The sequence below is a fragment of the Pipra filicauda genome, unplaced genomic scaffold, assembly GCF_003945595.2.
Source record: "Pipra filicauda isolate LSUMZ 115617 unplaced genomic scaffold, ASM394559v2 scaffold143_size2779998_pilon, whole genome shotgun sequence".
Lineage (NCBI taxonomy): Eukaryota > Metazoa > Chordata > Aves > Passeriformes > Pipridae > Pipra > Pipra filicauda.
The window spans coordinates 604,847-618,921 of record NW_024103918.1 but is presented as its reverse complement, the minus strand read 5'-3'; the positions used below and the strand labels follow the sequence as shown (position 1 = coordinate 618,921).

Sequence of the window (14,075 nt, the reverse complement as noted above, 5' to 3'; positions counted from 1 at the left end):
CTTGGCAACACGCAGACTGCCAGAATCCCAGCAGTGCTGTGTACTTATGCCTGCTGAAAGCAGAGTGATGGGCCACTTACTGTTGAGTCTCCCTGAACCAGGAAATTTTGAGAAGAAAAATCCCCTCAGTATTTTTGGACACAAGCAAAATCTGCAGAGGCCTATGAATCCAGCCACCTGTTGCTCAGACACCCTCAGTCACTCTCAAACTTGCTATCCTCTTACTTACTGGTGTTCTTGTGTGTCTTTGGACTGCAGGACTCTGACTCTCCAAGACACTCTACAGCGTCAAACAGCTCCAACCTCAGCAGTCCTCCCAGCCCCATCTCTCCTCACAAGACCAAGAGTCTCTCCCTGGAGAGCTCTGACCACGTGAGTTGGGACTCATGAACTGCTTCAGCATTCAGATTTGACATCACATCAGCTTGCTGTCCCCATGGCTGTCCCCTTCACTTGCTCCAGTTCTCACCTTCATCAACCTAACCCTCCACATTCCCTGTCTGAAAGTGATCTGGGAGTGGGGTACAGAGGAAGGTAAAAGCTGGTCGTCTTCAGCACCGTGCGGCACTGCCTCACCCTCCCTTCCCCAGATTTGACAGCAGCAAATGAGCAAAGCTAGGGTGTTGGTAAATATCAGATGCTGTAGATTTGTATTAGTATTGGTTTCACTTTTGTGGTTACAGCTGCTTCATTTTTAAAGACATATTTATCCCACTCCCACTTCCCAAAAGGTAGCGTAAGTAGACCAGACCAGTATCAATAAGAGAAAATTCAGAGGGATTTTGTTTTCATACAATAGCTCATTGTACTGTACAAAAGTAGCACAGAGACCCCTTCCCCTGCATGGGGAATGATCAGTATGTCAGAGGCACATAAAAGCTTTCAGCCACCACGTTTGAATGTCAATCTGATTGTCGCCAGCAAATCCTTATTGATTAAAATGATGCATATTTTACTACAGTACAGAGTTTAAATAAATACGCAGATGTTAGAGTAAAATACGTATGTATATATTCAAAGAAAAAAAAGCATTGTGTATGCAGCAGAAGATGGATGCTTATTTAAGAGAGCCTTTAATTTAAGATTTGTGTTGTCCCTGTTTTCATGCTCAGTAATATACAGACTCAGAGGCCTGGACTAAAACCTTCTGCAGGACAGAATTTCTGTTCGCGCAGCGCTCGCTGCACTGCCGGGAGAGGCCCCTGCAGTGCTTTCACAACATTTCTTTATTTCTGGTCATAGCCTAACTGAAGCTGTAATTCCTACTTTCGTGTTAGTCCCCATCCTTTGCAAAAATGACAACAGTTGGAAGCAACCCCCTGCCCCGACAGCCAAGGGCCCCCCGGTCAGCCCGGCGGCTGCTCTGGTTTCATGCGTTGTTCTAGCTGTGCAGCTGGAGCCTTGCAGCATGCTACAGGAGAGGTCCTTCAGGCAGCAAGGAAGTTCAATGCAGCAGGATTCAGCAGGAAAACTGTTTCCCTGGGTCAGCCTTTGAGCAGGTTTAACTCGGAAGAGAGCAATCTTCCACATCTCCTTGACCATCCTTAAACAGAAAACTGTTGCTGTTGTTACCAAATACTAGACACTAACACACATCAGCCAAACGAGTGCCCTTAGCCCAAAGCTGGTCCTGGCTGGCTTTGCTGTCACTGTAGCAATGAAGAACCTTGAAGACTGACCTCACACTGTTCACACTGTGGTAGTCGGAGATGCCTAGTGACCCAAAACTGCCACGCTGGCAAGGTTGGTTTTCCTCTCCCTCCCTACTTGTGCTGTGGGTTTGTGCAATTTGCCGTTGTTTCTATGTGCTCACCTGCTGTTTGGTTCCAAAAGCAGGGCAGGTCGGAGGGCAGAAAGTATTGCTGTGGAAGACAGAGCCCTCTGAAGTTGGAAAAATAAATAAAAAGCTGAAGCTGGTCACGCAGTCAACAGAATAAAACGAAAAACTGATGTACAAATGGATGGTAAGAGGAAGATGTCTCTTCTCTTTAGTTAGCAGGACTGACGTGTTCTTCATTTGGGAGTGTGTTCAAATGAGCCTCTCTTCTCAGTAGTATTTGTTGCCGACTTTATACTATGACCATACTCGAACACGCAAGGGCTTTTTGTATTTAGAATACTGGGTTTTGTGGGTTTCGGAAACTTGTTATTGCTCTTATTAAGCCATTCCATATTCTTGCAGTCAGCAGTTATGTAGTGTTCCGCCCACATAGAGATGTTTGGAGTTTTCCAGTTTCTGTTTTCCCTAATAGAACTTATAGGTAAGTTCAAACCATGTACAGTAATTTCCAGGTATGATCTAAGTGTGATATAGGGAACAAGACACAGATCATCTAATCCGTTTAATCATACTGGGTCTCCTAGGTAAGATTTCTCTTCTACTCTGAATCAAGAGGTTTGTCCAAGTTTAAGCTCATTCAATGTTATTTTGGGACAGGAATTCAAGAAATTGTTGTAGAAACCATCATATCAAAAGCCTGTCTCTCTCCTTTTTGGTATTTCAGAGTAGCAAGCTGGTTGTGTTGTTTGTTTTCACTTCAAAGCTACTACTTTTGCAAGCCTGGCATTTGAAATTAAAAGCTTTAGCAAACAGCTAAGCACTCGAAAGTAATTCCTCCCAGAAAAGTTTATGTATTTCTGAGGGACAGATAGGCAGGGCGTTATTGGCATTATTAAAATTCCACATCAGCTTCTTTTTAAAGGCTGCATATTGCTTCAAGTATAGCCACTGCTTTTTCCCCACAATTCCCTTGTTTTGGTGAAGCATGTCCACACTTTTCAGAGCCTTTGCAGACTAGTTTGTATTTACTGTATGTTGTATTTAAACGATAATCTTATTTTGATGTTGAGAGAAGGCATTTAAACAGCAGTCACTGAAGACAGAGCAGCCTGCGTGCCAGTCCCCTGAGAGAGGGTCACAGGATCTTTTTTTGTGGATTTTTTTTTGCAGTTGTGCTAAAGCTCTATCTGAAAATGGAACCCAAAGAGCCACGACACAGCTTAAATCAAGTAAACCCCAGTGTTTACTCCATTACAGTGCCTGCAATCTATTGATATCAAAACCTGACATTTTCAGGCAGAGTGTAGGTCAGCTGTGTTACAACACTAAGCTCCAGAGGATGAGAGCTCCACAGGCCTACGCTGTTTGTACACTACAATTTCTAAGCCTTGGCAGTCTCCTTTAGGATTACTGTATTTAATGATTACTTTGGTACTGTACATTTTTATACGCATCTGTCCAAAAGAGAAACAGCAACTGTTCTCTCAGTTGAAAAGCAAATGACCACATCACTTATTAGAAAAAATTGTCCTAGGACTTACATAGTTTTATATATTTGGGGACCATTTGACTACAGACTCAATTCTAAACCACACTCATCTTCTTTTCGTTGGTATGCATACTGCAGCTGAGCTTTTTTTTAAATACTCATTGGGCTAGGAAAAGTAACTTGGTCATTTGAACTGTAGGACTCTTGACTGGTATCTCCGAGACAGCTGTCTCCTGAGGTTTGATGTTTGCTCCTTTGCACTGTAGCACTGCTTCAACTTCACGGTTTGAGGGCTGCATTTTGTTCAGGGAGCTTAAAATCTCCCACTGCTACAAGACTGTAGCTCTTGTTCTCTGTACACAGTATGTATCTAGATGATTTTTTTCCTTCTGGCTGAGACTGAAGGTGTTTGTTTGCATTTTTGACAGCGCTTAAAGAGATGGGTTGTTGGGTTTTCGCATTTTTTTTTCCTCTTTTGATGGCAACAAGGATCTGAACCCAGATTCAGGCAGCTACTAAGGATTCCAGGTTATAGAATGGAATAAGTTTGGTAAATAGTTTTCCCCTGCACGTGTGCACACACAGATATGTGGCTTCCTTCCACATTTCATAAACCCAAAAGCAGGGTTATAGTACTCTCTTCTCTCTTGCCTTTGGCCTGTAGAAGACAACTGGTGGTTTGAAAAAAACATTCCTGAGGCTGTGGTGAAGTAGTTGCTTCTTTTCCCCTCCAGTAGTTGCTGTGGCTTGTTATGAATGTGCATTTTGCCCATTTAAATGAGTTTCAAAACTGAGTCAGGAATGTTCTCTCTTTGATTCGATTCTGATAAAATTACAAGCCAGGTGTGTTATTCTCAGGTATATGGCAGAGGGAAATTAAGGGTCTTGTCATACCAAAAAAAAGTCCAAAAATCATAGTTTATTTATAGAAATGAAGTTTAACGGGTTCATAGCATGTGTCAGCCTTTCAGAACAGAACAGTTGAATCATTAACACAGAAACAGATTCTGGCACCATGTTGTCTTGCATGGCCAGACCCTGAATGACAGGACAAACATGCTCTTGGGTGGAAAAAGGGTTTCTTTTCCATTTTATGAATACTGTTTAATTTTAAATGAATGCATTAAGGGTAAAATTTATTACAGTGCAAGTATCCACAGCTCCTGAGCCTCTTAGTCTGAGAATCAAAGTGGCACAGGGTAACTCCTGCTGTGGGTTCCTTTGTTAATACGAGTCAGTTCCATGGAGGGACTGGGACAACTTCCTGCACTAACACAAAATGCACTCTTCTGTGCACTTTGTGTTCACACTTTATTTGATAAACACCCCTAGAAACCGCTCTGCTGCAGGCTTTCCTATCTGAATTCCAACTCTACTTTCTCATTCCAGCTGCAGCTCAGTAAAACCTGTTTTGATTCTGCATTTAAAATTAAAGTCTCATCCACAGGGAAGAAATCCACAAACAAGCCAGTGTTGGTATTTCAGAGCAATTATACCTGCCTTTTTATGTATGACAGTTTCATATCATTTATTTTTAAAATACGTTTTTTAGGTTTTTCATTGTAATATTATTGTACAGTTTTGCATGGCATAGATGTAATCACTTTTTTGTTTTAGAGTATAAAAGCTGACAAGTGTGCGTGTGGGGGAAAGATTCTGCTTTTTGCCTCTTCTCACTCTTTTGTTTAATGCCCTCAATGTTGTAGGGGACATTGTAAGAGATTCTCTGCTACAGAACAATGATGTAGATTCTTTTGCACAGAAATATTTAAGGTGGAAAAGTCAACAATGTAAAAATGACTTACCACCAATATTTTATGTTGGCAACACACTTAATATTAACCTACTTTGATGTACTGCAATAAAACAGGGAACTGTTAGAAATGCAGATGTTTTGTCTTTTTTTCCTACCTCCCCCTGTTAAGCTTTGAGGAGGAAATGGAAAGGGGAATAATGGTGTTCTTGAAGATAAAACCAGCGTGTTGTAACACTTCTGCACAAGTGCACAGTGGGAAGAAAAGGAATAAGTGAGAAAATAGATTTACCTTTAACAGTTTTCAGACAAAGCAACCAGATCCTTTTGTAAAATACAAAAGTGAAGTCACCTTATACTTTGCTATACTGAACTTGATCAACTATAGTTTTCTTGACCTTTATCTTAGGTCATCTGTGATGACCTAAAAAATAGGTAGTTTTATAATTGTAGTCAGTGTTTCTGATGTTCCTCCTTCATTTGTAGTTACACATCAAATGGTTCAGCCATCCTAGTGTTAGAGGCTGTATTCTTTCTTAGTTCTGAGCTACCAACATCAAATTGACTTTCGTACATTTTTAAGTACCTGTCAAGTTGTGTGTGCGCCCTGACCCTTTCACATCATTCACCACTTCCTCAGCCTGGAATTTTCTCCGCATCAGCAATGGTTACTACATCTTCCTCTTCATTCATTACCCTGTTAGTATAATGTTGGAAATGGCCTCATTGTGCCAGGGGAGGTTTACATATTAGGAAAAATTTCTTCGCAGAAAGGCTTGTGAAGTACTGGAACCCAGGGAAGTAAGTGGTGGAGTCACCATACCTGAAGTGTTCAAAAAATGTGTGAACGTGGCACTTGAGGACATGGTTTAGTGGTGAACATGGTGGTGCTACACTGATGGTTGGACTTGATGATCTTAGAAGTCTTTTCCAACCTTAATGACTTGTGGTAAGTCCTAGCTTTGATCACATGCTCAGTCACACCCCCCCGCAGCAGAAATACAGGACTGTGCTGTTACTGATCCCTGCCAGCCTCGCAGCCTGGGCATTCTCCCATTATCAAGGACTACCAGCAATTGCCTCCAGGAACAGTCACCGCAATTCCTACTTCTTCCTACCCTACTCCTGTCCCTCTGCTTCAGTCAGAATTATTACTTCCTCAGCCCCTCATTCGAGCTTATGTGGATCTAAGCCCATTTAGTCCACTGCAGGTCTCTCCTGGCTGCTGTAGCTCTGGGAAATACCATGTTCCCTGTGCTCTGACTTTTCACAGAGTGCATTAGTTCTGAGTTCCCAGACGAAAGAAAGAAAGAAGGTAGGAAAATCACTGCTACCACATGTAGCCTGAATCTTGATTCTTTAGAATGGAAAAGCATTGTCTTCAGAGAAGCAGCTTTAACCTCCAGCTTGCCCTATGGAATAAAGAACTTTTTTCACAAGAGGATGTTTCTAGAACAAAAGCTTGCTGCAGCACGGAAAAGTCCACATCCTCAACCTACATGTGTGGTTCAAGCAAATGCACTGGCTGGCACAGAGCAAGCAGTGATCAAGTGTTCTTGCTCACTGTAAAATGTCAAGGCTTCTTTGACTGGAAGCCAGAGCACAGTGTTTCTAGCTCACGTTTTCTGCACGGCTTACACTGACACACAATTCCTCATGTCACAAATCTCTCTGGACAAAGCCATAGCCATTATTTATGCTTTTAGAGCGTACACAAAAGGCCAGGAGCATTAGGGACAGGGAGCTCTAATTAGCTCTCCTAATAAAGCAACATCTTAGCTTCTGCTAGTTGCTACCCTTTCAGCAAATGCAAACCAACTGCACTGTTCAGCGTGACGTTATTCCTAAACACAGTTTGTCTCTCAGGAAGGGAAACGTTTGCCAAGAGCTGAATGCTGTTGCCCCAGCATGGTATACAGAAGATCTGTGCTCACGTGAACAAGTGCATACCAGTCTCACCTAGTAGTGCTTACTGGAAAAGTGACCTGTAATCCTTGAGTTATTCTGCCTTCTTTGCAAGTTCTCTGGACATACTGACCCTGAATCTTCAGTTTCAGAATTTGCTTTTTAAAAAACTGATAAGGGAATTAGATGAGGTGAGCTTCAGAGCAAAGTATAAACTTTAACATAAGCATTTAACATCTCAAACAATTCTACTGGTTTTACAGCTGCAAGGTCTAGATGCAAAGGAGGAAAACCAAACCATGTCTATCAGACCTCAAAACAAGTTACTGAAACAGTGTACACTGACAAACAGCTTGATGCAAAACTATTACTTCAGTGAACAGCAGAGTTAATCTTCTCAAAAGGTTAGGAATAACCTGACTAGTATTTTGAATTAAAGAGCACTGGATCTTGCTCAACCAAGTCTTAAATGAAGTGGTTCATATGTTTATGATCTTGAAATAAAGGTAATGCAATCACTTGTTTTCCTATTTCTCAGAGGTCCCTCCTAAGAGAGACCATTTATTCACTTACCTGCTCTTTACCTCTGGACGCATGAGCTGTCAGAAATTCTTATGTATTGAGGTTTAAGATCATACAACCTCTGCATTCCTGGGCTGTGTTAACTGAGTAGGATCAGCTGAGCCTGCTGCTATGTACCTGGCACTTGCCAGATGAGGATACCTGCCTTCCTAGCACCAGGTAAGCCTCAACTCCACCAGCCTCTCCTTCACAAGCGGAGGAAAGGCAAAGAGACCTGTGCTCAGGAGACTAACAGAAGAATTAGAACAAAAGAAAATAAGAAAACAAGTAAATTACCAGGCATTTTCATGGCCAGACTGATGTTTTCTGACTCTTGGTAAACTTGTCACTATCACAGCACTAGCGACACAGCTGCAATGGAAAGATGAAGGCATAAACAGGCCACAGGTTTAGCCTTACCAAGGCTAGTTCCAAGCCTTTGAGCAAACAACTGCAACGAGGAGACTTGGGAGCTGCTTCATTTGCTCAGCTCCTGTTTATCCCACAGAACAGAACGTGGTTCACCTGGCTATTCATTACCACACCAGAAGAAGAAAGAACCACAGGGCAGGAGGCCACCGCACAAGCACTTGTTTATTGACATCGGGAAGTCGTACAGGTACAGGCTTTGTACAAAAACCTAAGGAAGTAAATTTCCTAGCTTGACTCCAATAGTTTAAAACTGTGCGTCTGGTTTTAACTGTGTGACGTTTCAGCTAAAGCTGGAACTGCTCATGAGAGACATGTTCATCTGCCTTGCCATAAGTTCTGCGTTACAGGGAAGCAGAGACAGACGAGGTTCTTGGTTAGGAGTCCAGCAAGCAGTTGGTGTCAGCTGTAGCTTATCTAACTTGCCCTCAGGAAAGCTGATATCTACCAGACAGTGAAGAATCCCACTAACTGTGCTCAGATATAGCTCTGCTGGATACATGTTTGACTCCCAGAACTGAGACGGGTTGTGAGAGTGTGTACGTGTGTGTGTTTAAAAGAGACTGGCACTCAATTCTCGGATTTTTAAAATATTTCCTATGTTTAGCCTGCAAGCCAAAAAGAGGCAGAAAGCATAAAACTTCATCCTACTTACACACACACTCCTTGCATTAAATCAATGTCAGTAAAATCCAGGAGGGTTCTTAGACTGCCACCACTTGATTTACAAAAATGGGGGGGAGGTGCTGAATGTGTCTGTGGTAGGGAACACCTTAGTATTTCAATCTATAATTCACAGTATGAAATCTACTTGAATTCCACCTCAGCTTGAAAGAGGGAAGTTTTTTAAAAAACAATTTGTGGAGAATTACAAATAGGTTTCAATATCAAATTCTGCTCTTGTCCTCCTTCCCCTGCTTGTTGTAAAACCCAATCAATATGCAGCCACCATCACAACGTTAAAAATGCATTCAAGGTAGTCAGCTGGTGCCTTGAAACAGCACAGAAGCACTCAAAGAGTTTCCTGCAAGCTGCGGGCTGTACTGGCAGTCAGTGTAGGACAGACACAGCATGAAAGAACAGCTTTGTCCTCGTGAAACGCACACTTGGCTTCCAGGGCACAGGCTGCTGCATCTCAAGAGGATGGAGAGCTGGGGTGCAACACTTGGGAGGCTACAGCGCTCTCTGCAAGGCTCAGCTGCGCCGGGCCCTCAGAACAGGGCGTGTTAGTTCATTGCTACTACTCCTCTGGCTTCTTGCCCCTACTGCTCCAGTATTTGCTATATGCCTCTTGGAACATGTTTTTGCAGGGAATTTTGGCCTTCAGTTTGGTGCAGATCAGGAAAGAGCCCCCCATCTTCCGATGAAGAGAGTAGGTCTCCTCTGGTGGGGGGATAAGCCGATGCTTCAGCATGACTGGGATTAAACCGTGGATCTTTTCAGTGGTGCTTTGGTTGCCAAAATCAAAAGGTTCATCAGATGCAAAAGCCTCTCCCAGGATGAGGACAGCATTTAAGTGGGCATCTTCCATTTCCTGCCCAAAAGGAAAGAGGCATAAATAACATCATTAACCACCAGGGAGGAAAAGAAACGGTAATGCTATCAGCAGCAGCTCAGAGAGATAACTAGCCATGCCTATGACAAAGGTAACCTCCAGCCCCCAGTTTGGAGCAGTTAAAACTTCCAGGAGACCATCCACTCAGCCATGAAATTTCTGGGGTTGTCATCACCTGCAGAGTCTTGCTGGGGAAGAAAAGGAAGGACAGTGGGTCTGGGGCTAGCTGTATCCTCATTACTCTTCTTGCTCCCTAAAGGAAGTGACACCAAAAGCCAAATCATTTTTATCCTCTTTCATCCTTATCGGTGGGGCTTTTGTACTGACATTGGATTTTACCATATCAAGAAATCTAGGGAAGTTCACAGACCCACAACAACCTTATCTGTGGCCAATGCTAACATCAGCTCCTTCTGCTCCATACCTTGATTTCATAGCCAGTGAGGAATTTCATTTCAATGGACTTCTTCAGTACTCTCTCTCTGTTCATGTCAGCAGCTGCCTTGATTACCTGAATAGGAGGAAAATACTTTCAGGAGAACTAGGAGATGACTGAAAAACATTTTGAGTACAGGACTACTACACAGGCCACAGGTACACATTAACACGTGCTGCCTACTTGCTTCCTTACCTCTGCCCTCATCTTCAGGGGTGTCTGCATGTTGGCCAGGTTAAGAGCTACTGGCAAAAAGATACAGCTGATGGCTCTTCCCAGTAGGGCTACACAGAGCCCAGAGAACGTAAGGGACAGCAAAAAAGCTTCACAAATCAGTCAGCCCTTTCCCCAGTGAAATAGCAGAGCCAACTGTGAGATGCTTTAGGTGACAGCTGCGGGCTGCGGCAGGTCAAGACAATTGTCAAGTGCAGAACATGATGATCACAAAGGAAGCACGTATGACTTCACATCAGTATGTGTCTGTAAGCAAGCTAGAAATCACAGGAAGGGGCAGGGAGCAGAACAAGCAATTCCTGCAAAGCCTCATATAAAAATCACAGAATTCTGAGTGCTCTGATACACCCTGCTGTCTGAATCTCACAGTAAGCAACACTGCAGTTCATGTTTGTCATGCAATGTGAACACCCAAACCCAGAGGGCCAGCAGCTTGCAGCAGATATGCAGACAGCAATGCTAAAGGATGAAAGAGGAACCGAGATATCTCTCTTGCCTCCAGCCCTGTTCTCTCCACACACAAAGTGATACAGCTAACAGATACGAGTATTTGCAAAATCAGGTGCAGCACTCTAAGACACAGTGCAAGTCCTCACCTCTATGTAGACATCTGTGAACTTCTTATCAAACCCTCGTGTTGCTCCAAAGTCCAGCAGGGCCACCTGCAAATGGACAAACCCATCATACCAGTCAACCACTGTTGTAGAGCCTGATCTTTAGAATGTTCCTGATGTCTTCAGGAGACTCAGCTGGCTTTCCCAGCCAGCTTTCCCAGTACTTCCCTCTGCAGCTCAGCTGCCCCTAACTCCATTATTCCCTGACTGCAGCCCAGACAGCTGTGCTGGCATGTGGCCAAGGAATGGGCAATGCCCACACTGTCACACCTGCTCTGCTGGTAACTCCACTCAGGCTTTCTGTCCAGGGACAGAGCAGCACAGAACCTTTTCCCAGCACTTTCCAACACAGACCTCAGGAATGAACAAGCAATTCCTTCTGCCCTGCAGGGCACAGAGGCAGCCAAACTAACAAGCAGGACATCTGCAATTGCTACCCTTCCAGCACAGCACAAGACTAGAGCATTCAACTAAAGAGTCCTGGGCTCAGGTGCGTCCTGGTAGAGTGCTGCCAGCTGCAACTTCTCACTGGCCACCTTCAAAACAAACCCTGAGGCTAAGGAAGTAGCTGTGATGGGAGCTAAGGCCAAAGACAGGCAGCCAAGGTTACAGCAGCCCTGTAAGCCCAAGATTACACCTACCCAGACCAAGCCACGGCAAGTGGCAAAGGGCAGGTTTCCCTGTCTGCCTCAAGGACGGGAATCTAAGAGAATCTCAATAAGGGCTCATTAAACTCTGGGAATGGAGAATAATCAAAAGCTGGTGAAAAAGCCCTTGTACAGGCAGAACTGCAGCTGCTTGGGCTTACCTTGTGCAACTGTGGGTCATAGAAGAAGTTGGACCAGTTTGGGTCAGTCTGCATGTACCGGAACTCAAACAGCTCCCGTAGACACAGGACCAGGATGTTGTGACAAATCTTGAAAAGCAAGGAAAGAAAGAAACTAGTCAGAAGGGCAGCAAGCCCTACTCACACATATAACTTGCAACAGGGATCACATCACCACATGGGCAGGAACAATCTGCTCTATGCTGCAGAACTCCTGCAGCGTGCTGAAGGAGCACTTCTCAGCAACTCCCAGCCCACACCCGCCACAGGATATCCTTAGCAGCCAGCACAGATGCCATGCAAGTTTCACATCAGCTTGAGCTGTAGTTTGTATCAGCCCCTGGATGTGCCTCCAGAGAAGCTGGTACCCTGTAGCTGGCAGCTGAGAACAGCAGTCTCCAGTACTGATCCAACTGCACGTGTCCTGGTCCTGCCTTTTAACTTCTCGGCATTGACTGTGCACTTGGTTGTTGCAAGAATGGGAATCTGGCATGATATACAGACCCACCATGTACTCCTCAGCCAAGTCTTCTGCTGGGCTCAGCACTGACCCAGCTCAAGGGAGGAGCAAGCAAACCTACACCTCAGGATTGACAGGCATGGGGAAGCAAGAGTAGCAGTCCTTCAGGAGCCCACTGCTGAATTACATACTACAGCAAGCTTTTATGGACAATAGTTATGCTGGATCCTGCTCAGCAGAATTGCCAGCCTCGTTCTGCCCTTCTTCAGCTTCTGCAAAGCTAAGTGAAACATCATATTCTAGAGGGAAGGAGGAGAGCACCAAATGCCAGCCAGACCCTGCTCCAGGACACTGCCATTTGGGTCAGAAGGCAGAGGGTCAGCCAGGCCAGTAGCTTATAGGAAAGAAGGACTGGTCCTGCAGCAACACCCCACCTCACAGCCTTTTAAAATCAGTCCTGGTGATACAGCTCATCGGAGGGGACAGTCCCGAAGAACAGGCAGTCACCTCAAATCTAATGGGACACAGATCTGTTTATCTAGACGAACATACTCCGCCCTCTTCCCCACTGACCTGCTAACAGCTGACAGCTCACACAAAGAAACACACACACACACACACACGCCCCAAATACCAAAACAGTTATTTCTGCTACTAGAACAGCTGCTTGTCCCACAGCCCTCCAATCCCTTTCTATATTTCAGCACCAACGCCTACCCATCCCCACATCCCTGCTCCTGTTTACTGAGAGGTACTTTTCCAGCAGCCCTGTGCAGAACAGGTCAGTCCCACAGGAGGAGATGACACCCAACTGCTTGCACTGAGATGATTCTGCACTCCTGCCCAAAAGAGCAGCTGCACAAGACCCCTTTCCCCTTGGTGACAATCCTTCCCAAACTTAAAGTCATCAGAAACAGGGCATCACGCAGCTAAGCTACCTCCCCTTCAGCTGCCCTTGCCATTCACCCCCTCCAATCCCTCCCTGCTGAATGCTGGTGCCTGCAAGGCCCAGATCAGCTTGGAGAGACCGCATTGTCACTGCCACAGTTCCTAAAAAGAAGTCTTCCTAGAGGTTCCAGACAGTCCCTGACTCTGGCCCTGCTTTGTCCTGCTCAGGGTTTGCCCTGCCACGAAGCGTCCCCTGGTTTGCCAGTCCCCAGGCAGGCCAAGCTCACTGCTCTGAGCGAGGGCAAAAGCACAACCTGCCCACATTACCTCATTTCGAATCTCCTGGCTCAGCCCTACAGCTTGATCCAAGGGAAAGCCAGATACCAGCTCTGTGGTCAGGACGTGCTTGCTGCACAGCTCGTCTATTACTCTTGGGACATAGAAGAAGGGGTCATCCTTCAGCAGCTCCCTAGGGATAGACGAAGGAGAAGAAATGGTTAGGAGCCCTGAGAGCAGACAGATCCCTCAGCAACACCTCACACAGCCCTTCACCAGCCTCTCCCCACACCCTTGATGGGGCTGCCAGGATATGTTTTCCTCAGCAGTTACAGTAGGGATTAAGTCAGCAAAAAACATGCCAGTGACTTGCAGCTGCTGCCAGCTCCTGAGGTCATGTCTCCTGCCAGAGCAGTGATATTAGGAGGGCTCCAGGCTGGTACATCAAGGGGCACTGGGCTCTTTTGCTCACCCCACTTGGCTTCAGGGCCAGACTACACACATGGAATAAATGGGCTTTGCCAAGGGGAACAATGCCACAGGGGCAGTTCTGTAGCAGGACAGGAAGGGTGCCCAGCCTCCAGCAGCTCCCCATCATCCAGCCACCATGTAAAAACAATCCAGGCCCCACTACTACAGCAAGCCAAGGGAGCAGGCAGTACTAGTGGTGGTAGTTACTGTAAGAGAGCTGAACTGAAAAACCTCCAATTTTTTCTAAAGGATGGGAGAAATTCACAACAGGCTGGCATAAGTGCACACAGAACAGCACTGCAACCCGGCCTCAGGAGTTACTGCAGCACCTTCACATGTGGCAAAACAGACAGGCTTGCATTGGAGGAGAGAGGATATGCTATCACATTTCAGCTGAC

General features: G+C 45.2%; 2 protein-coding genes across 10 annotated transcripts in view; one reads left to right on the top strand and one right to left on the bottom strand.

Moving 5' to 3' along the window:
• CDC42BPA (CDC42 binding protein kinase alpha) overlaps positions 1–5,153 on the top strand; it is a 186,856-nt gene extending 181,703 nt beyond the window's left edge. For 6 of the 8 annotated variants that reach the window (XM_027713001.2, XM_039378680.1, XM_027712995.2 and 3 more), the window contains 2 exons: positions 259–372; positions 1,837–5,153. In XM_027713001.2, coding sequence (XP_027568802.2) covers positions 259–372; positions 1,837–1,899 — 177 coding nt within the window. In that variant the 3' untranslated portion in view covers positions 1,900–5,153. Of the gene's footprint in view, positions 1–258 lie in introns of all 8 variants that reach the window. The other 2 variants (XM_039378681.1, XM_027713000.2) reach the window with 1 other exon arrangement.
• Positions 5,154–8,061: 2,908 nt separating this feature from the next.
• The window catches only part of COQ8A (coenzyme Q8A), a 43,971-nt gene continuing 37,957 nt past the window's right edge, over positions 8,062–14,075 (bottom strand). For both annotated transcript variants that reach the window (XM_027713005.2, XM_027713006.2), the window contains exons 11-15: positions 13,258–13,399; positions 11,565–11,672; positions 10,739–10,804; positions 9,897–9,983; positions 8,062–9,451 (exon numbers count right to left, since the gene is read on the bottom strand). In XM_027713005.2, coding sequence (XP_027568806.1) covers positions 9,158–9,451; positions 9,897–9,983; positions 10,739–10,804; positions 11,565–11,672; positions 13,258–13,399 — 697 coding nt within the window. In that variant the 3' untranslated portion in view covers positions 8,062–9,157. The remainder of the gene's footprint in view (positions 9,452–9,896; positions 9,984–10,738; positions 10,805–11,564; positions 11,673–13,257; positions 13,400–14,075) is intronic.